This window comes from Anser cygnoides, chromosome 14 (genome assembly GCF_040182565.1).
Source record: "Anser cygnoides isolate HZ-2024a breed goose chromosome 14, Taihu_goose_T2T_genome, whole genome shotgun sequence".
Lineage (NCBI taxonomy): Eukaryota > Metazoa > Chordata > Aves > Anseriformes > Anatidae > Anser > Anser cygnoides.
Window position 1 is genome coordinate 4,398,347 of NC_089886.1, and position 21,646 is coordinate 4,419,992.

Here is a 21,646-nt window from a genome sequence, read left to right on the forward strand (position 1 = left end):
TATGTCTTATTGCTGATCTTTAGAAGCATCCTTTTGTTAGAGAATAAATTTAGATAGATAGACTTTCAAATAGAACTTGATTGCAGAAAAGTATTTATAAGAGATTTTCTCTGGTGGGATCAGTGCTCTAATTGGAGTGGTATCCAGCATAACACTGTATCACTCCTCTTTTTTCATTTGAAAGATTACCAAATCACCACTTATTTAAGGAAGTAGTCTGTAGAAACTTGGCAGGAGCAGCTAGTCTTGCACATAGGCAGGACAACAAATGTGTCTGCTTCTATAGGGACCAAGAGGCTGCTCCAGAGGCTGTTCCAGTGCCTAGAACACCAGCACTTCTTCCTAACGTACAACGTCTAATATTAATTTGAATGCCAAGCTAGACTCAGAACACTGTTCAGTAATAAGAATCTTTAAGCACTACATCTACCCTGCTACTTAAACATCTCTATTTAACTCGCAGTCTGCAAACAATGGCACATACCACAAAGTGGCAAAGTATTTATTCATGCAGATATGGGAATATTTGTTCCAACCACTTGTCAAGTCAGACATGAGATAACTTCATATGCATATCTAACTTTCTTTTTTGGTGTTTGTTTTTTTATAGCTCTTGATCCATCCAAAGATCCATGTCTGAAGGTGAAGTGCAGCCCCCATAAAGTGTGTGTCACTCATGACTATGAAACTGCTATTTGTGTAAGCCGCAAGCAGCTGGTACACAGGTAAGGAAACTTTGTTATTTTAGGGTTTTGTGACTTCGTAAGTCAAGACCCAGAATAAAACTGAAGCAGTAAGTCCTTCCATCTTGCCAATAATTGTCAAACAAAATCTGTACTGCTGTAATGGGCAACTGTGCTTGGTGTGTCTGTGTTTTAAGAAAAATATATTTTGTTGCTTTTAGTATATTTGAGTAAATAATTTAGGAACTTTCCTCCAATGTCTTTCCCTGTTCAGTAGGGAAGCAAAAATTTGCCCAGAACAACTCACATCCCTAAGTGTCATTGTCAGCTGAGGTTGTACTTCCGTAAGTCTTTGAGCCAAACTAAATTCAGGATGATTTGATTCCCCTGTGCCGGTACTACATCTTATCTTACCATACCACTACCTGGCTGAGGAAGTTAATCCAGTGGAAATATATATATATATATATCCTTTGATTTATAATACAAAATTAATGGTGTAATGTGTATGAGGCAGTACATTTAATCTTCAGTTTTCAGTGTGGAATGAACCCTGGAAGGAGTTTAGGTATATGGCTATGTGCAATGCTTACATTGTAATGACATTTTTTGGCATTATGTAGCTTACATTTTCAAGTCGGGATAGATTTAAAGCACCTGCATTGTATGGTAGTCTTCATGATATATAGATATAGATGTTGAGCCAAATGCTTTCCGCGCTATTTTCAGTATTTGATGTCCCAGAAGAGATCAAAATGGTAGAGTAATGGTACAGAGGAGGAGCTGAATATCCCTCTTTTCCAGAAACCAGGCTGTGTTTCATGTGATCTCTCTATGATTCCTCCACTGCATGCAGCTATTTAAGATAACCTTTGAGTAGCACTGTGACTATGGAGATGAATAAAAAAGTATAGAAAACTTACTTTGAAAATTCTCCAAACAATTTCCAACAAGTTTTGTAATGCTGAAAGAACTACTGCTGATGTGTGAGAGTAGCACATACGTCCCCAAGTGTTTTTATTCTCAAAATATCCAGCTACCATTGCCTCAAAGGGTCGACATGTCAATGAGGTAAGTAACCAGGCCAAATTCTCTCCTGATTTGAATCAGTGGAGTGACACCACTGATTACTTTCATCTTCAGTCCCACAACGCTGTGTGCTTTTTTCAGTTCCTGACCTGAATACTGTTTTATATATGGCACCAGTCATATTTAAGGCTGTGTTAATCAGGAGTAAATTGCAAGAGGTGGAGTTGCACCTATTTAAAAACAGTGAAAGCCTGAATAAATTAAAGTGGGCGCATGTGTTGTATGACCTGTCAAATAAAACAACACCATTGTGATTGCTTTGCACATCCACTGTGCATTTGGGTGTGCTCAGAAGGATTTTCCATTTCATGCATCATTATCAACTTGCTGTAGCGGCTTTACAAAGCATGTAGGCTCAGCAAAAAGTAATCATGAGAGCAACCTCTTGCGTTATTGCTGAGGCTTCCAGACGGAGCTACGCGGATTTGCATCACCTGATTAACTGGCCCTCTGAATAGTTGCAGCACAAGGATACTATTTCTCCAGGCATAGTGTAGCTAACTTTGAAATCACCAGTGACAACACAATGCAATTGCAGTTTCATTTTCTTTGTGCTAGAATGCACACTTTTTAAACCACTTCAGGAATACAATAATAGTGTATAAAATTGAGTTAAATGGATACTTGTTATTGTACACAGACTCAGACTGACTCCACGACAGCTCCCATCCAGTAAGGCTTTAAGGCATAGCTCACTGTCTCTCACATCTGGCAGCGTGAATGTCACATATTTCACAAACTGTGTCATGGCTTTGGAGCTGCCAAAGTTGGACCTGCTGATCTGGTCCCCCAGCTGGCAGGGCACATGGTCTGGGCCCACGGGAGAGCAGCTCACAGTGCACAGAGGTTGAATTGTGGGCTACCCCAGCGGTGCCAGGAGCTGGCGAGGGGCCATATGCCCCAGGGACAGCCGGACCCCTCCTGTGCAGCCTTCTCTTTCCCTCTCCTCCTCACGCACTTGAAGTGCAGCCCTGGGTCTTCAAGGCTGGGGAAAAGGTGTCTGAGAGGCATTCCAGACAGACAATAACATTTTGTCAGCACATCCTCTAAGGCATTTGCAGTACAAATTGGTGACGACATTAAGAGAAAAGGCAAGACTGAGCAGTGATTGAAGAGTGTGTAGAAGATAAATTTGAAGGAATCCTCTTATATGCTTAATAGCCCTTGGATTAATGGTAGAGCCTTACGAAATCTTTTATGTGGATTAAAACCTCTTTCAATTTGGACATGATCTATGAGGAAGAGTCTTTATTAGTTCAGTTTTGCATGAAATGTAGTAGTTAATATCTCTCAAAGATTTCTCATACATTTGTAGTCCTGTAAACCTTCACGCCATTTGTCTCTGCTGGTTCTGCTAGTATAGCTGACGGTAAAGAAGGATGTCACTCTTGGGGTTTTTTGGAAAGACCAGAGTGAGCAGAGAGAATTGATGAAAAAATAATGGCCAAATTAACATGTCCACGGTTTACTGTTTTGTTCAGTCCATTTATCTGGCAATCACCAATTAGTTCATCACCACAGTGCACGTCACTCACAAAGGTAATCATGCAACGTCTCTGCTTCTCTGCTGTGACATAGAAATACAGCTATTTACCCAGTATTTCTTCAGTCCTTTTGAAGCTACTGCTGCTGACAAAAGAGGCCACTACTAAGTTCCTCACTTTTTTCTTTTCTTTTTTGTTTTTTTAAGATCTGGACCTGTTCCCAGATAAAACATCTGTTCTTCTAAATTACGCATCAAAGCCTTGGTCTGACCAACATGGCAGTCATTGTTGGCAGCTACACGTAGCTGCGATGAGCAGGCATATCTCCCAGTTTTTCTGTACAGTGCCTGCTGTTGATACTCCGTTTTTGATTAGGAAGGATGCTGCTGAAAACAAGTCCAGTTAAACATCCCCATACATGAAACCGAGCATTTTTTATCACAGCTGTTCTGTGTGCTGATTGTGTGCTTTAAGTTGTATCCAAAAGAGAATTCAGGAGCGAAGGAAATTAATAAATGCAAGAATGTCAGCGACCCCCCTGCTTTCACAAACTGCTTGGGAGTATTACAGCAAAATCTTTGACCACAACCAAGGCACTTTTAGGTATTTATAGGAAAGCTATGCACGTAAGCAGGAATTTTAAACAGCACTATTCCTCAACGTCTCTATATTAGAAGAACAGTTACCTTTTAAAATGCACTAAATATAGAGCCTATAAACCCTGACTCTGTTGGTTTGATCTGCTCTCTGACTCACGCTTCTCTCTGTTTCTCTTGCTGGCTTTCACGCTCTGCCAGCGCTGCTAAATGCTAACGAGGTGTTGGCACAACACCAGGCGCTCTTCTGGGGGTGATGTCTGCCCGTGCTGAAAGCCTGACTCCCACGTTTTCAGCTGCCTGACCGATGGCGGGGAGGGTTTGTTCCTAAGCTCGTGATGTTTAATTCTAAATGATTTATGTGGTAACGCGTATCAAAGCCTGAATGCGTGAGAAATCCATATGATGTGTTGTAACAGAATCAAACCAGGGAGGTGATTAATTAGCTTTGGATCTACTAATAACATCGGTTTGTTCCCCATTTAGCCTTGCTGTGTTTGTAGCTTTTTTCTTTTTTCTTTTTTTTTTTTTTTCATTTTCTTGCTGATTCAGGATGTAATTGTTGTTCATTTGTTTTTTAAGTACAGTTCAGGAAAAAAGCATATCCCAGAGGGAACTTTAAAAAAAAACATTGTTCAGCTTCTTGTTGGTATATTTATCTGTATTAATTGTATGTGTTTTACCGGGCATTTTCTCAAAAGGGCTACCACAAGCAGCAAGACAGAGAACTCAGACAACAATAGGGCAAGAGCACTCTGTAGTTTATTCATTTTTTTGTCTTTCTTTTTCTCCATGGAGACTATCCGACTAGCTTCTCTAGTATGATTTTATTACTTCATAAAGTTTCCAAAGCAAAGTGTGACTATTTCCAACTTCTCTGTAAAACCCTTCTTTCCTTTCAGTTTATGCTAAAATGGACAAGGAATGGATGTGGCTCCCTGAGGGATTATTCTCCTCCATTTGGTTGAAACCTTGACACTTTGTAGTAAACTGGCAGGTGCAAGACAGGCAAAATTATGCAGAACATTTGGAAAATGTGCCATAAAAATACTGTTCTTTCAATTATTATTAAACCTTAGCTGATGAAAATGCAGTTATTTTCGATGGTGCTGCAGCAGAATGCAGTACGTTCATCCATCTTCGGTAGGCAGCATGCCAAAATCTGTGTTCTGGTACACTGAGTCCTTCCTAGAGTAACAAGGCTCCACAACGAGCAATCCATAACTTTAATGATGAGATGTGGGACTCCACACAATAATTTAGGATAATACCTCTCTATAATAAAATCATTATGAAGATTAAATTGTTAACGTATGCACTGGACACAGAAAACATAAATATCCAAATTATTTTTCATATCCCCAGAGTTTTTTTTCAAGTTCTGGGATGAATTTGCAGTTGTGAGGTAATTTTTACTGCAGATATTTTTATGAGCACTAAATGTATTCTTTTGTTGATTAACATTTTCAGAATTAATGGAAGAAAACTGCCCAGTTCAGAATGAAAATAAAACTTTTGATTGTTTTAGGGAAAAAAAAAACCTCACCACTTCAAATATGTTGAATTTTTTTTTTCCTATGTAACGATGCAACAATAGTTACTTTTCTCTGCAAACTGTTTTGGAGTCACTAAATCTGATTTTCCCTTAAAAAAAAAAATAAGGAAGAAAGAATTTTTTCATGCAAGACGTTTTATCCACCTTTAATGCTGAACATTGATTTCTGTAATCTACTGGCATAGATTTTTGCTTCAGAAGAAATAGCGTTGAAATATTTGATTAAACACACGCTCATAAAAAACAACAGATTGCGTTAGTTGTTTTTTTCAACAAATATATTGTACTGGGGAAAATGCCAAAATTTGGCCTTATTATTCCAAAGGTACCTCTGACAGAATCTTGGAAAATTAATTTAATCCTCTATGAATGCAAGTTCTAGACATGAACAGAATGGAGTAAACAGTTTTGTGTTTTTTTTTTCTTTTGTCATTTGTAAACTGTAGTGCATTACTCTGTAAAGACTATTATTCTTTCTAAGGTCTAATATCTAATCACTCATGGTACATTGCACAGTTTAAGAGTAGCTCATGGTGTTTGTCCAGAAAAATAAATGAGAATCTAGGAAAATCAAAGACTGGGGACTTTGAGGTCAAAGCAAAGTACATCGCATAATGTGACGTGCAAGTGATGTGTGCAAGTCTTTAGCAAAAACTTGAAAGCTTTTTAAAATATTTCACCTCTGGACTGCCTGACAACAAAGGCAGGCTTATGTCTTGGTTTATGCAGCAGACAAGTAACAGACACATAGAAATTGGGAATGTTTGTTTGTCTTATGCAGGCTAAGTTGCCTTTTAATAAGCCAGAGAGCACATGGTATGATGTACCATCAGGCTGCAAGTGCTCAGGGGGATCACTGAATATTAAGAGAGAACAGCATAGGAGTGTGGCACTAACCTTTATTCCCTCTAACAGTTATTTTTAAATTTTTGATTATGAAAATCATGATTTAAGCATCAACTCCCAGAGGTCAACAGCTTTTCCTCCTAGACCGTCTCCATCTTTAACAGCCTGGGATTCAGTCCAAGGATGCTTAAATATTGGCAGAGCATTCGCTAGTTTTAAAAGCAGATATTACTCTACTGAACAGGATAATCTGTAAACTGTAGGTCTCGTTCTCCAAGTGGTCCATTTCTCAGTTTCAGCTGTGCCTAAGGTAAATTGCTTTTAACTAAAGAGACCATAGGGAGAGTCTGCGGAGGGACTGGCTTTCATCAGTCAGGATGATAGGAGCTAAGTTCTGTTCTGAATCGTGAGACTGACTTACTTGCTGCCAGCAGTTTCTATACAAAACTCCTTCAGGTGACTGTGTTCTGGAGGAAGCTGTCGGTGATCTCTCCCCTTAACAGACAAGACTTTGTGTACCTTTTCGGCTGTATTCTGGCTTTCCTCAGCTCTCGATAAGCTGTTGAGTTTGGTGCATTTCAAAACTCAGAGGTAAAAGTAAGACCCCTGAACATAAGCCAACATTTTGAAAGAATGGCTACATATAGAGAGATCCACTTTCCTTGACTTTTAAGTATTGCATTCATCTTTGAAGCCGAATTCAAATGTGTTTCCTGACTCAAAACAAAAAGTGCTGAAGGGGCAAAGCATTTTCCATGTTTTGCATCATACATTTTGGCATTTCCATGCATTTTCAGACTTTCACAGAAAATTGCAGGCATGCTAAAATATGTTCAGGCAGCGTACATATATCTCCCATGGAAATTGCTCAACACCTGACAAGGGGATTGTCACCAATAGCCTAGATGTGAAACTTTCTGCATCACGAGGCCAATTAGCCACTCACTTCTCTCCCTAGAATGGGTAACTCATTGCTAGTCATGCTTCATCAGCTTTAGAGCTCATTAGAGTAGTGCAAGGTGACTGTCTCCTATTGGACATGAGAAATTTTTGAAATATATGGTAGTGCACAGCTCTTTTATAATGGGTTTTAGAGAGTGTAGTCCTCATCTTTTCTGCTTTGGCGATAGCACTTGTTCCTGCTATCAACAGGGGATTTACTGTATTTTATTCACAGTCACCAAGCACCTGGCTGCTGAGGTGAATGTCTTACTGCTAAGGTCATTGTCTTTGACTCTGCGGCTCCTATCATGCTGTGTTCTATTTTACTGTGAGGATGCTGCAAGCATAAAAGGAAATACAATGGTTATTGAGACATTCTCCTGCTGCATAACTGCTTTTAGACCAATATCAGAGCAATCGCTAAAAAACACACCAATACCTCTGGAAACCTCTGCTATCATCAGACAGTTATTACGTTGAAGAGAATAAGAAAATAACCAATTATCTTCTGCACCTTAATTAACGTTGGTAAATATTTTACTTTGTGCATTCAAAGGCAATATTTTTGGATGGGTTGAGTTTTCCTTTATAATATTCCTCCTCATAATAGTCCCTTTTAGCAGTGTATAAAGATGGACCAGAAGTGACTTCTTGGTTCATTAAGTCCCGCTGCAGCAGTATCATACAAACCTTTTCATTAGCCTACCAATTTCTGTCTTAAAGTGTATTGCCCCCTCTACTCCAGCTGGACGAATCCTTAGCATCTCAACCCTTCTGGTTAGAAACCTGCTAATTTTTAGCCTAAATTTATTCAAAACTAACTAAAAATTATTTTATTTTATTTTATTTTATTTTTGTATTTTATTTTATTTTAATTTCTTTTTTCGGGTGGTCCTATGTGGAACCAGGAGTTGGATCCGATGATCCTTGTGGGTCCCTTCCAACTCGGATATTCTATGAAAGGCTTCAGAAAATCTCAAGCTTTAACTGAGTTTTTCTAAAGGTTCAATCTGAGCTATCTGTGAGATATCTGGAGGAAGGCTGAGTTAAAAGTTCGATCACCTCCTCCATGGCATTTGTCTATTCCTGACTCAGATTGTCAGCTATTGACAGCATATAAGGGGCATCGGCGTTTTGTCTGGAAAGCTCCTTGCACAGTCTAAAGTGAGTAAGGAATGAAAACAGTAACTGGTATAAATGCCATCTGTTTGGTAAATGTCAAGAGATTTGCCAACAAATGAATAATGAACAAATGAATAAAGATTGATGGGGCTCACTGCATGTGTATCCTGGCCCTGTAAAAAAATATGTTAGGCTTGCATATGGAGTAGCTAGGCAGTTCTTGGATTTTCAATACTTGTTTAAACAACCGTAACACATCATCATTATCACTATTATGAAAAATGTAACAGGTAGGTATATTCAGATGTGGGACCCAAGAGGACAGTTGTATAGAATCTCCACATATCTGTCATTGGTACCACAGCTGACCATTAACCTTGTAGGTCTGGATGTGTTATTGCCTTGAGCTGTTGGCTGACTTTCTTTATGACTACATCAATCCTCATGGTACCTGGAATCTGCAGTCCTTCTGGGTATACCGTAGCCTAGTAGGTTAAGGTTACCATACCCCAGTAGTTTATATTTCCTGACTCAAGCTCTCTCTATTTTCTATATGCTAAAAATCTTAACCATAGAAATCCTGGAAGCAAATCTGTAATACTTAATGGATGTCTGTAGCTTTTCTGTCCCTGTCTTAAATCTGTTGAGTTATCCAGTCAATCAGAAATTATTATTTAATGTTTACAAATGACCTCCAATGCTTTCAAAATTATTCCCTATTTATACAATAATCTATTTACTGAAGATTCTAAATTTATTGTTTTTTTTTTTTTCTGTGGAAGCCCTAGGACATGAATGTGTTCAGTGGAAAAGTCTTTTTAGTGCTAATAAAAGGCATGTTTTTGTAAGATTTGGACTGATGTTTACAGCAAAGGAGTTTTATTAAAGCTTTTCTTCAATTTCCAACATCCCATTATATTGGAGAAAGTATTAAATGTGCAGCATTTTAAAATCTGCCTTTTGAAAAATGGCATTATATATTCCAATTGCAGTGAGTATTACAAACAATATATTTTTCATGAAATTTGCAAATTAGGCCTTCAAAAATACTGCATTTCATTCGATGCTGGTCAGTTTGCTGCTTTTTACAATTGTGTGTCTTCAAGATGATGGAGACTCAATATATATAACTTCTAAACCTACCAATCTTTTAAAACACTGATCTTTATTGTTCATAAAACTGTTCTATATTTTACCATTACACTTCTGAGATTTTCCAGTTATTATTTCTAGAGCCTTTCAATAACAGTGAAAGGAATTGATAGCAATAGGCTAAACTTCTGATGAGTTGGGCCAGACTCTTCTTTCATACCTCTTACAGTGCACAGTTGATGCCTTTCTATATTGTCTACGTGGCTCTTTCAGGATGGAAACCAACCCATCTAAAGGTGGACGTGGTTTTCTGCAGAGTTCTGCTGAATTCCACATCTTGTTCAACATCATTCATCATTTCAGGCACAAAAATCTCAACGGGAAAAATGATGAAGCCATAGCCAAGACCACCCTGAGGAATTCATCCACAAGTATCTTGCTTTCATTTTTGTGTGAAAGGTTGCTAAAAACTAGTACTAAGAGCCTTTCCGCACAGCTTTGCCAGTTTCAAACTAGATTATCGATGAAGGCATGAATGACAGCTAATATGAGAAGTAGTAGAGAAAAGGGAGTCTTATGTATTTTATCCCTTTCAAAGCCAGGCAGTTCAGTCTAATGGCTTACTTTCAAAAGAAACAGCATATGAAAACCAAAAAAAAAAAACATTAAAAAGGAGCTTCTTGCATCAATCTTTGTCTTATTTCATACAAGTTAGGTTATCAAAATTAACTTTAGTCTATTACATCCTGCTTCTTTAATATTTCAATTTCTATCATTCTCCTTTCATTAAGAAGCTTATGATTGCCTGCTTAGAGCTCTGCCAGAACTCATCAAGAGCTCAACCTACAGATTTTCAATTTAGTCATTTTATATCAGATTAATTCAACCAATGAACCACAACTGACATTATTTATGGACATGAGCCACAAAGTCTGTTTAAAGCTCTGTACATCGGAGTACTAATGATGCCTAGAAATCAATCCAAAATGTTTTGCTTCTTTAAATATATCTGTTCAGGTGTCACTGTTCCACTTACAAATTAACTATCGAAAGGCAATACTATGCCATTAACTTTTTAGACAAAAAGAGTAATTACTCAGCACACTTTAAAAATATATTGCTTGTACTTCTAGATTTAAACTAGTCTTATAATATATGGCAATTTCATTCCTGTGAGCATCTTAAATGTCTTAAAAAGCGGGGAGGAGAAAATCTTGATATTTCTGTGTAATATTTTACAGTTTGTAGTGTTCAGCCATTTTTTTAAGGGAGTCAAGGAAGAAAACACTATGCCAATATGCCTTGTAATTACAAGTTCATATCACCAATGCAAAATTCTTGTGTAACCTCTAATAATTTGAAAAGGGTTTTGAACATCAAAAGCTAATACGGAAAATAAAGTTCTCTTCCATGGATTCAGCTCTTCCTCTCCTTCTTTCTCCTGGAATCTGGTATGAAAGTCAGTGCTAAATTCTCAGTGCTAGTAGTCAAAAGACCAAATTTTATTTCACATCAAGCCCTTTCATGGCTCCTTAAAAACAAGAAGAGTTATTGCTTCAGAATCCTGCAGCCCTCAGGATTTGTCTTGGTGGATTTGATGCTCTAACGGCTGTGAGCACGCAGTCCCTGAGACAACCTTGAACTCCAACATTCACTTTCCTCAGTGGGAAAATATTGATTCATCCGATATTTACAGGACAGTAGATTTGGAAGCCTATGGGGTCATTTCATGTTTGGAGGATCTATATTCACCTTTCTCATTTGTAAACTCAGTGGTTTTTTGATAATTACCAAGGACAGTATATTCATCCTAAGCCACCTAGAATGTAGAGCTGTCTAAAATAAATAAGTAAATAGGAAATATGTCATGATAGATTCTGTTACATTAATGAAGTGTAATCACCGGGAAACATTTCTACAGATCTCTGCTCTTAAATCTTTGTGGAAGAGCAGGGGCAGGAAGATTAACAAGTTTGCAAATTAGTTAAGTGAGAATTATCAAGCCTCCATTCTGCTGTCAATTATTGGGTTTATGTTCTCTACTTTAACAATGAAATCGTAAAAGATTTATTGTGAGCAAATACAAAATGTTCGTTGGTTGCAATTTAAAAAGTCAAAATTTCTGGCAGGTTCCAGACATTTATTTCCTGCTTTAATTAGTATATGAGGAGGAAAAAAAAATGATAATTGGTACTGCAGTCAGCCTGCAACTGCCAGCTTTATGAAAACAAATATTAAAATTAGGTACAGTACTTAAAACTTTATTTATATTTTCTAATGAATGCAGTGCATCATGAGGTGGACAGGCTCCTTACATTCTTGGATTAGCTCCTACCTTTGTAGAATTATCTGTACAGTCTTTGTAGTCTCAGTTTGCACAGCTGAGCTCCCTACTGATTTTTTTTTTCATGTTGGCACATTTTGAGAAAATAGAAACAGAAATGGGCTTAAAATGAAAACAACTTTTCAGCTGTAAGTATTGAGTAGGTATGTTCTAGAGTTTTCTGACAAAATGTTTTTCCTGTCAATTCAACAACATATCTCCTAGGAATGTACAAAGTAGTTCTTGACAAAAAAGTGTCTCAGTTCAGAATAGGTTGGTAAAGAGACCTCTAATGTAGTATGTAAGGAAGAGAGATTCAAGCCATCTGATTCAAGTAGACCAGTCTCCTGGCTCTTCTGATAAGTGGTTATTGGCTTTTGTTTTATGGCTTTCCCTCAAAGTCTGTAGTTTTTATTCCTTTCTTTCTGTATTAATTAGAGAAGGGATTTGGTCTCATCAGCCTAGGTGAGTGCCCTAGTTGCTGGCTTGTCAAATTGGTATCTGTCCATGTCTGACCCAATGAATATTTCATTGATTATGCAGAATACACTCAGTGGCCTGATGATAATGACATTCAGCTGAGACCCAAAACTGTACTAAGTCTGTACTACTGTTAATGGAAAGGTAAATAGAATCCACTCCCATGACTTTCCAGTGCACAACCTCTGAGGTGTCAGTAAAACCAGACTGATTTAACCACCACCTCCTCTCTTGAAGGCATGACAAATTCATTTTATGTTAAGGTTGTGAACAGAGTCTATATCATAAAGTTACCTACAAATGATTGAGAATTCAATTATCTTTTGTAAAGAGAGAAATATCTTTTGTATAGAAATAAGACATTGTTTTCTTTCATGATTATCTCAAGTGACAGAGTATGGCTTTGCTCCTCGAAAAGCATCTGGAGACAGTTTCACTCCTGTTTTCATTATGTAGAAGTGATCTAGCATTGCTTCTTTCATATTTTATTTCTACAATGTTAGAGATGAAACGTATTATTATTTCTGAAAAATGAAATCCTTTGCCTGAGTATTCACTGATTTCTGTCAAATGCCAACTATTAAAAATAAATTCCAAGTCTTTTTTTTTTTTTTCCTCCAGTTTCTCAGATAGTATTTTTCATAAGTCTTTCTATCATCCAAACTCAAACTATATAAAGTTGCTTACTTACTACAGTAAGAACTAATAGGGTCTGCTCATGCTAGTTTTGTTACTGTGACTCTGTTACAGCTGTATTTTGATAACATCTAGGAAAAAAAAAGATATTTAATATGTATGAGGAGTGACAGTTGGGTGTTTTGCTTTGCTGATTTATCTAGCTTCTAGGTTTGATTACCATTCAGCCCACTTTCTTTTATGAAAAAGGAGAGAAAAGAAAACAAAAACATTCTAATTAGTTATTTGTTATCATCAGTGATTATCAACTGTGGAAGATTAATTAACCTTAGTAATAAAGCATAATGTAAGGGTTTTGTTCATTTGTTTAAAGAGTTAAGAAGTCAAGAGTGTAGGTTTCATGAAAAAGAGTTTAAAATAAGAATAAGGGAACAAACCTGCTCCTCTAGGCTAGCATCCAGTCTCTGGCCTTGCTCAGAAGATGACTCAACAGACAGAAATACAGGAAACTTTGTATGTCCTCTGCTTGTTCTTTCCTCTTCTTTATAAATTCATTCTTTGTACCTTATTGGCATTTAAATTGATGGTCCGTGTTGAACAGAAAGGACATTTTGTAGTTTCGTTGTATAAATTAGTCTGCCCATTCTTCATTGCTGTACAATGTAATGCTGTGTGCCATTATTCTGGTCAGTCATCTGGCTTTAAATCTCTTTCAAGTCCTTTGACATATTTTTCTAGTTTTAGCTAATCCAGTTTACCTGAAACCCAAGAGTGCCAAATTGAATTACACTGTGGTCATTCCTACTTAGCACCTCATCCATAGTTAATTTCTTGAGCTCCTATGTTTTATCTGTCTATAAATTTTTCATTTGCAACAATATTTTAGCTTAGCAAAGGAAGAGCTCAGTAGTGTGAGGGGGTTTTTAATTAATTCCTTTGTTAATTCAGGAATTTTCACTTCACTTTGTACCAGCTGCCTGTATAAATTATGTTCATAGTCCTTTCAGAAACTCATATTCCGGTTTTTGAAGAAACACAGTGAGAGCTATTCATTTCATAATGAGTTTCACCCAACCCTTGACAGCACGTCATATGTTGAGTGCTGAAATGTAAACCCTCCCCTCTTCGCAGTTGAGTACTGTAGAGGTCTGTCACTGACACCTTAGGATCATGACCGTGATGAGATCAATTTTCTGTAGACCGTTGGTCAAAAGCTGAAGTTTTGATGTTCCTGATACTCAGTGGTTTAACTGTTCCAGTCCATCTTTTTATAGGGCTCTCTGCTAAATTTTAAAAGCAAGGTAAGAGATGAAGATCACTGGAGAGTGAAACCAAAATATGGTTCTAAAAATGGCACATCTCTGGTCCATGATAGGACCTGAGGGAACAGCATGAAGCTGTATCAGGGGATACTTGTGGATCCCTTCTAACTCGGGACAATCGATGTTTCTAACATATGGAGCAACCTTGCAGCTGCTTTGCTGCAGCCCTCTGAGTAAAATTTAACCAGCCTTGGGCTTTCTTTATATGAAGGAAATAGGGTCATGCAGAAGGTAGCTTAGGGCATGTAATTTATTTTCCACCTCTGGGAAGAAATAAACTTTTATTCTATACTTTACATTTGCAAATATCTCTTTCCCACACCAATACTATTTCTTATTAGTGACCCACAGCTCTGATAGGTCCAAAGGTAAAAGTATGTGTTGTATCGTGAAAAGTATAGAGACTGAAAATAATAAAAGAATAGATTATAAACAAGCAAAATATGAGAATTGTTCTTCAGGAGATCTGGAAGGATTTTAAGAAGAAAATTTAGGACATAGGTAAATTCTTGGTAAAGTATTTTCCTCTTGGACATATTGGAAAGCAGAGGGATGATATGCTATAGTTTGCATCTGGAAAAGGAGGGAAATGGTTGAAGAATAATCCCAGATGATAAGTGTGTTGATAGGAAAACAGTGACTAAAAATAGAGAAGCTGATGTGAGAAGAAAAATTCATCCTTGGTTTTGACATAGTGAGCTTCTGATGTGGACAACAAATTCCTGAGAAGAAATGACAATAATAAACCAGAGACGATGTCTACAAAGTTTCTCAGATTCCCAGGATGCACTTGTAGAAAGATAAGAAAACTAGACTATTTGAGGTAAAGCATCAAAATGACACTGAGAGACCATCTAGAGAGAATATAATACTTAATATGATACTCCCTAGAAGAGATGGAAAGAACTGTTAAGAGTAAGTGAAGAAATAACTGCTTCTCCAAGGGACCTCATTTTTGAGGTTGAGTGAGGCAGAAGAAAGTTTCAGAAGTAGGAGGGGAAAAGGAAAAGGAGATTAGCTGGGAGGAGGTCAGAGCAGAGCTGTTAGGTTGAAAGACTGGAATAAAAATGGTTAAATAAAAGAATGAGGAGGAAAAGGCACTGCAATTTTTGACAATTTTATAAAATTCTCCTTAAACAAGTTGACCAGATCTTGAGAAAATAGGCCTGGAGGAGAAAGGCAGAAATACTAGTCAGGCAGAAGGTAGATGACAGACAGTAGATTTTGAGAGTAAAAGTGCTTTATGAAGAAATTCAATAACATTGGGAAAAAAATAATAGGATGAATTTGTACTGGAAAAAAGAAAAAAAAAAAAGTACTCGCCTTCCACCAGGGCAGCACAGAAAATGGCAGAAGAAAGAACAAGAACAGGGTACAGAGAAGCAAAACTTAGCAGGAGAAGGACAGTGGAGGGAAGGAAAATGAAGGAGAAGCTGTTGTGAAAGCTATCTCAGAGCTCACATAAACGGAGCTCAGTACAGAAGAAAAATGTGCTCAAGAGCAGCCATTTCTAATGAGGAAGGCAGTTAATTCAGGATTAGACCAAGAAGAAGAGAAGAGAGAAGGTAGAGAAGAAGAAATGTTGCCCCTTGCTTAGTCCATTAGTCTTTCATAAGCTAAGTCACAAAGGACAAATGGGGACAAAATCAGAGTGAACAGGACATGTATTTGTATGTGATCACAGCAAGATAAACGAAGGGACATACATGCTGAAGTGACGTTCAAGTGGAAAGGAGTGACTAAAAGTAAGGTGGCACATCTTCAGCCAACAGTATTATCTGCACTAAACCGATTCCTGTTTAATAAATTAGCAGCACAGTCTCAGTTATGCTGTATCAACTTATATCACTGTTTGAGGCTCGGATGGTAAAATATGCTTTTGAGAAATCGGCTATAAAATGCTGAAACTTTCAAGTGTAAATATATGGCTACATTGAAATTTAATGGCAGCCTGAACCTCCACAGGTAGAGGAACCTGTGTAACTACATATTTGAAGAATCTAGGAAGAATGGATGGTTTATAATGCATGGTTGCTAGGCTTCATGATTCAAGGTCACAGCAAAGTGAAATTTTAATAACTCAGTGGAATTAACTCATGAAATGTATACTTTGCAGTTTCTGCGAGTATGTCGATTGCATTCATCTTCAAATTTTACCTGAAGGTGTGTTTCAGCACGTGTTGTCTCTAGACTGGATCATGTGCATTCAGTTAGCATCATAAATTACTGTGATTATGTAAATTCTGTCTATTGGTTTGGGACTTTCCTGAAGCTCTAGTCACCTTTCATTAAGACACGGTATGATGTAAGATGGGTAATGCTCTTGATGGCCTCATTTGAGAAGCTAGGAATGGTAAAGATATTATGAGCTCAATCTCTAGCATCAAATAACCAGACAGGCAGCACTGAATTTGTTGAGAAATTCAGCAGAATGTTTAGACATTCATAGTACTGGGCTCTGTAAATCAGCAATGCTGAATAAGCAACAGGAGCATTAGTCTATTTAGATGCTAAGGATGGGATTTTAAAATTACCCAGCTCCTTATAATATTTATATCTGGTTTGGTTAGCGTGCATTTCACTAACATTCATTTTATTCTGACATAGGAAACTGCATTCTGATTATTTTTCCAAACCAACCTTGAATAGTGGATTTTGACTACACTCTGGAGGTGGCTCTGGGATTGTTTTGGTTTTTTTTCTTTTTTTTTTTCTGATTGACTGGTGTTTGGCAATCCAATTCTATTCAGAAACCATATATGAATTCTTAGGTAATGTATGCTAATTGTAAAAATCCTCAACAGTTTAATCTGCTGTAGGCTTCTTGAGAATTTAATAAGCCTCTCTCATAATAAAATGTGTCAGAAGGGGCAAATATTGTGCTAGCACAGCTTGTAACTGATTGTACAATGGTAGCAAGTATTCACACAACAGAAGTACAGTGCAGTCATTTTTAAAAAGAAACATTTGGTTTAGTGCCTTAAGGGCAAAAATTATTACTATATTTGTAAAATGCATTTACTTTCTCATCCCTACCAGCAACATGTCAATTTTTGTGAGGATTGCATGTTATTTGCCTTAGGAAGAGCAAAATCAACATAATGAAGCAGAACGCAGCTGAGCTGTCTAAAGATGCTTGGATCGGAGTAGGGGGGAGGAATGTTGTTGATTTTTCCCCTGTAGTTGCAAAGTGACAATAAGATTTCTGAACCGTTTTGCTTCACAGATAGATAGATAAAAGAAAGAGAAGCTCAGACTCCTTGGGCAGTAAGGCTCTTGGAAGCGTAGAAGTAACGCATTGCATGTGACTGGAGTACTGCCATTGATAGAATACATAAGGCCAAGTTATAAACCACAGTGAAGGACACAGCTGATAAAGATCCTGGTGTGGGTCTGCCACCTATTTCAGCTCACTCGTTTCTCCCAAAGTTTCTTTCTGCCAGCTAGCAGAATGTCTGCAAAGAAATGAGACGTTGGGGGGTTGACGATGTTAAACTTGACAGTCGCCTGCACTTGGCCAAGAAAGAGGCCCATTTAAAGCTTGTAGGTCTGCAGCTTCTGGGAGATTCAGGTGTCATGCTAGAACTTTCTGATGTTATTAAATGCTGCTAAGAAACCTGCCATGATTTTTTAGCCTTGCTAAAGTAACTTGCACCTTCCTGTTTGCACAGCTAGTCAGCCACAGAGGGTTTAACATTTTAACTAGAAATATGAGCTGTGGGAGGGAAATGGTGGGAAATGACTGCTCTTCCAGATACGGTGAAAACAATTTTGAAGGTGTCTAATTGCATGAAACAGGGCATAGTGAGCATTGGCTTTCCTTCCCAACCAAATGTGACAGCTAAGATTAATCTCACATGCTATCAGCAATTTGGCTCCCTCAGAAATCTTGGCAAGCTCTGGCAGCAGAAGGAGGCAGACTTGATCAATACAATATTTTAATATCAAAATAATCAGATCCTGGGCTGAGAAAAGGTACCGCATCCTCTTCAAAAGGGTTCTTTTCTGGTAGAAGTGAAGAACACTCACATAGGCTGTCACAGGAAGAAGGAAAGAAAGTCAATGCCAACAAAAGGTACTAAACTTGCTGCACCTTTAAATACAGTGCTAAGTTCCAGCACCTCACCCAGCTTGCAAAAGCTAGCGTTCAGATGTGGCTGATGAAGATCGCTACAAACTGAGTGGTAGAGAAGATTTCAGCTTTAATTATGAACTTCCTGCTATCTCCCCCCCTCCTCTGAAATTCAAGGCACTTCATTTTATTTTTACATACTTTGGTGTCTCAGATTCCTTTTTATGTTAGTATAAAAATAACAATGAAAAGGAAAATAATTCTCTTATGAAAATTCATGAGAATAGGCAGTTTAGAAGCTCTTTTATTTATTCCAGAGAGCATAATGACTTTTAAAAACACCGTGATTGTATGTTTGTGTGGATATTTTGTTTTGGTCCTTTTCCTTTGTGTGCCTTGCCAGTTTTCTTATCTGTGCAGCTGTAGAACATGGGTATTAGGTATAAAAGTTGCAAATCATTAAAAATTTAAATTCAAAAATAAATTGTCTGCAAGCACACTAATCTGTTACCCAAGAATGAAGGGGACCTTTTAAACACCATTTTCATGTATTAAAGTGCTCAAAGGCAGAAATCCACATGCTTCTCTAATGACCTTAATAAATACTTAATCTCATAATTTTTAGTCCAGGAATGAGTAAGGCCAGGTACAAACATCTCAGAAGGATGCCTGTACTGACAGATCCTGATACTCCCGATACTGCGCAGAACCAGTTGCGTGGCCCTTAAACGACGTCCGTATTGAAATGCCACGTTAAAGCTGTTTAGACACGGACCTTGCAGCTGTTTGAAGGGTGCTGCTCAAGCAGACGCATACAGGGGGGGTTCTCTCAGATTCACTGACAGTGTTGCTGGATCTCAGAAGTTGCATACGGCAGGTGTGTCCAATCCGTCAGCCTAACAGACTGCAGTTTTTCTGGCCCCCTAGGTCCTCTAAATCTATGTCAGCCTTTCCAAATTCTCCAATGCTTTAACTGACACAAAATAAATAAATAAGTCCTTCATCTTGCAGAACCAATAACCTTGAGTTCCCTGGGGTGCAAGACCCTTTGTTCTCTCTCAAGAGTTGGTTGCTTGCTGGTCCCAGAAGGATCCATGAAAGGCTCTTCAGGGCTTTTTCGCTGCAAAACATATTGGGATTTTTTCTTGCAAAATATATGGCTGTACCAAAACTTTCATCTTCCCTATATCTGGCTGACCTCTTCCTCCCAGAACATTGTTTCCCCTGTGCTTATTTTTGTACTGCCTTCTTACTCTTGGCAAGAAGTAGGGACTTGACTCTTCCTTGACTGCCAAGGCAGCCCCGCATGTTATAATTCTTTACATGTGAAGGAGGAAGTTCCAGGTAGAAAAATGACTCTTTTTATATGTCTATTCTCATTTTACAGTGTTTGTATTAAATAAGGAGATTGTGTCTAATTCAAAAGCTTAGTATTATTTTTGGGTTGTTATTTGTGGTTTGTTTGTGGGTTTTTTTTTTTTTTTCCTTCAAGGTAAAGTGTGGAGCCTTTTTTATTCACCTTTCTTGAATACAAGGGGAATTTGTTAGTTGCTCAAGGTATATACATATGTTGTAAAAAATATAAAGGGTTGTAGAAATGAGGCCAAACTCTTAGCTCCAGTAAACAGAACACAGAAGTGATACAAAGAGAGAAGAAAACATTGCCATTTGTACTGGCAAATTTCAGTTCTGTCATTCTCTTCCTCGAGAACAAGAAAAACAGCTTATGCAAAGGAAAGATAGAAACAGCCAGGCACTGCTGGGTTTATCTTTGGTGTGATAAGCTTCCTTCAGGGAGACAAGAACAAACTGTGCACAAGGCATAGGGAAGGTACAAGCAGTACATTTTAAACTCTTTCAACAGTGAATTGTTCCAACTTCAGGAAGCCATTTAAGTTTGCTCTGTCAGAGTTTCTTCCAGCTTCTCAGAAAGCACAACTTCTTGGTGCCTGTGCACTGAACTTTTTAATTTTATTACAATAGAGCTTGATTGATAAGCAGTTGTAAGCAATGCATTTTGATTTGAGATAAGGTCTGGAAAGGAAGAATTATGGATGAAGTTAATCTTAATCTCGAGGACTGTCTCCATGGAGGCCGTAGGTGCAAATCAATGGCCATAACTCCAAGTTACCTAAAGACAGAGTTATATAGAGAATCCTTTTTGTAGCTGGGCCCATACATGGATGCCAAGCTCCAACCCACCTTCATACTCTTAATGTTGTAAATTTTGTAAAAAAAAAAAAAAAAAAAAAAAAAGTAAATTTTGTAAATAAATTTCCATTTTAAACTTTATATTTGTATGAAAAATACCAAAAGGTAACTACTACTACAAATATGATATGCCTTCTGGATGAGAAGCCTGAATTCTAGTGCGTTGTATTTCTTTATAAATATTAAAGTTCATTGACAGCTGGAATTGAATTTGCACTTGGAAGATCAAGTGTAATTACATAAAAGCACAGGCTTGGTCTTGCTTATATAATCTGTTGATATTTTGTCTGTCCTTAGCTGGCAGTTATATGACACATTAATTGAAGAGAAAAAAGAAAAAAAAAAAAAAGAAAGTGATACAATTTGCCATCTTAGATGAAATTATAATTTTTCAATTGTTTTTTTTTTTCAATTATAGTCATTAGCTTATATAGGAAAATTGTACAGCTTATTAAAACATAATATGCACATGTTTTCTGATAAGTTATTGTCTCAAAAACTGATATTCTCAATTTAGACATTCTGTATCGAATTCACAGGGCCCCATTTTTAATTTCATATCTTTATACATTGCCTGGTGCTGTATTCACCACAGCTTCACCCAGAGACTCCCTCAACAGGAGAAATGAGATACAACTCAGGATAGTCTGTGATTTTGGTCCTTGGCTTTACCACAGGTTATTGCTATATGTGTACTGTTCTGTGCCATCCTGGAGAGATTTGTTACAGGCAAAAATGCAGAGATACATAAGCAGCACAGCCTATGGCATATGCTCAAAATTGGAATTAAACTTTTTTTTTTTTTTTTTAAATTATGACTGGCGTAAACGTTTTGTTTGAAGCATTTAATTTGATAAACTTTTGCTGAATCTAAGGCAGAGTTCAAACCCCTCTGGCTGACTGTCCCAGTGCCAAGAGCTGGTACCGCCAGCCAGGAGCAAACCCCAGTTGCCAGCCAGGTGGGAAGAGGCTCCAGCATTAGCATCCCCCAGGTCAGCCAGTTGTGGAAGGGCTGCCAGTTGCACAAATCAGCTCTAATTGGGGTTTAGATTCTGGCTCCCTGGGGCACACCTGGAAGCAATAAAATCTCAGGTAGAGCCAAGTCTTCCAGAGCTGAGCTTTTCTGTAGCCAAAGCTCTTTACTTGGAAGACCTAGGCTGGAGTGTTGTTTTTGTGGCTTTGGACGTGCAGTG

At 37.7% G+C, this 21,646-nt stretch overlaps 1 protein-coding gene across 2 annotated transcripts in view; it reads left to right on the top strand.

Annotated features, from left to right (window-relative positions):
• SPOCK1 (SPARC (osteonectin), cwcv and kazal like domains proteoglycan 1) overlaps positions 1-21,646 on the top strand; it is a 289,273-nt gene that overhangs the window by 166,717 nt on the left and 100,910 nt on the right. For both annotated transcript variants that reach the window (XM_066977321.1, XM_066977322.1), the window contains one exon: positions 611-725. In XM_066977321.1, coding sequence (XP_066833422.1) covers positions 611-725 — 115 coding nt within the window. The remainder of the gene's footprint in view (positions 1-610; positions 726-21,646) is intronic.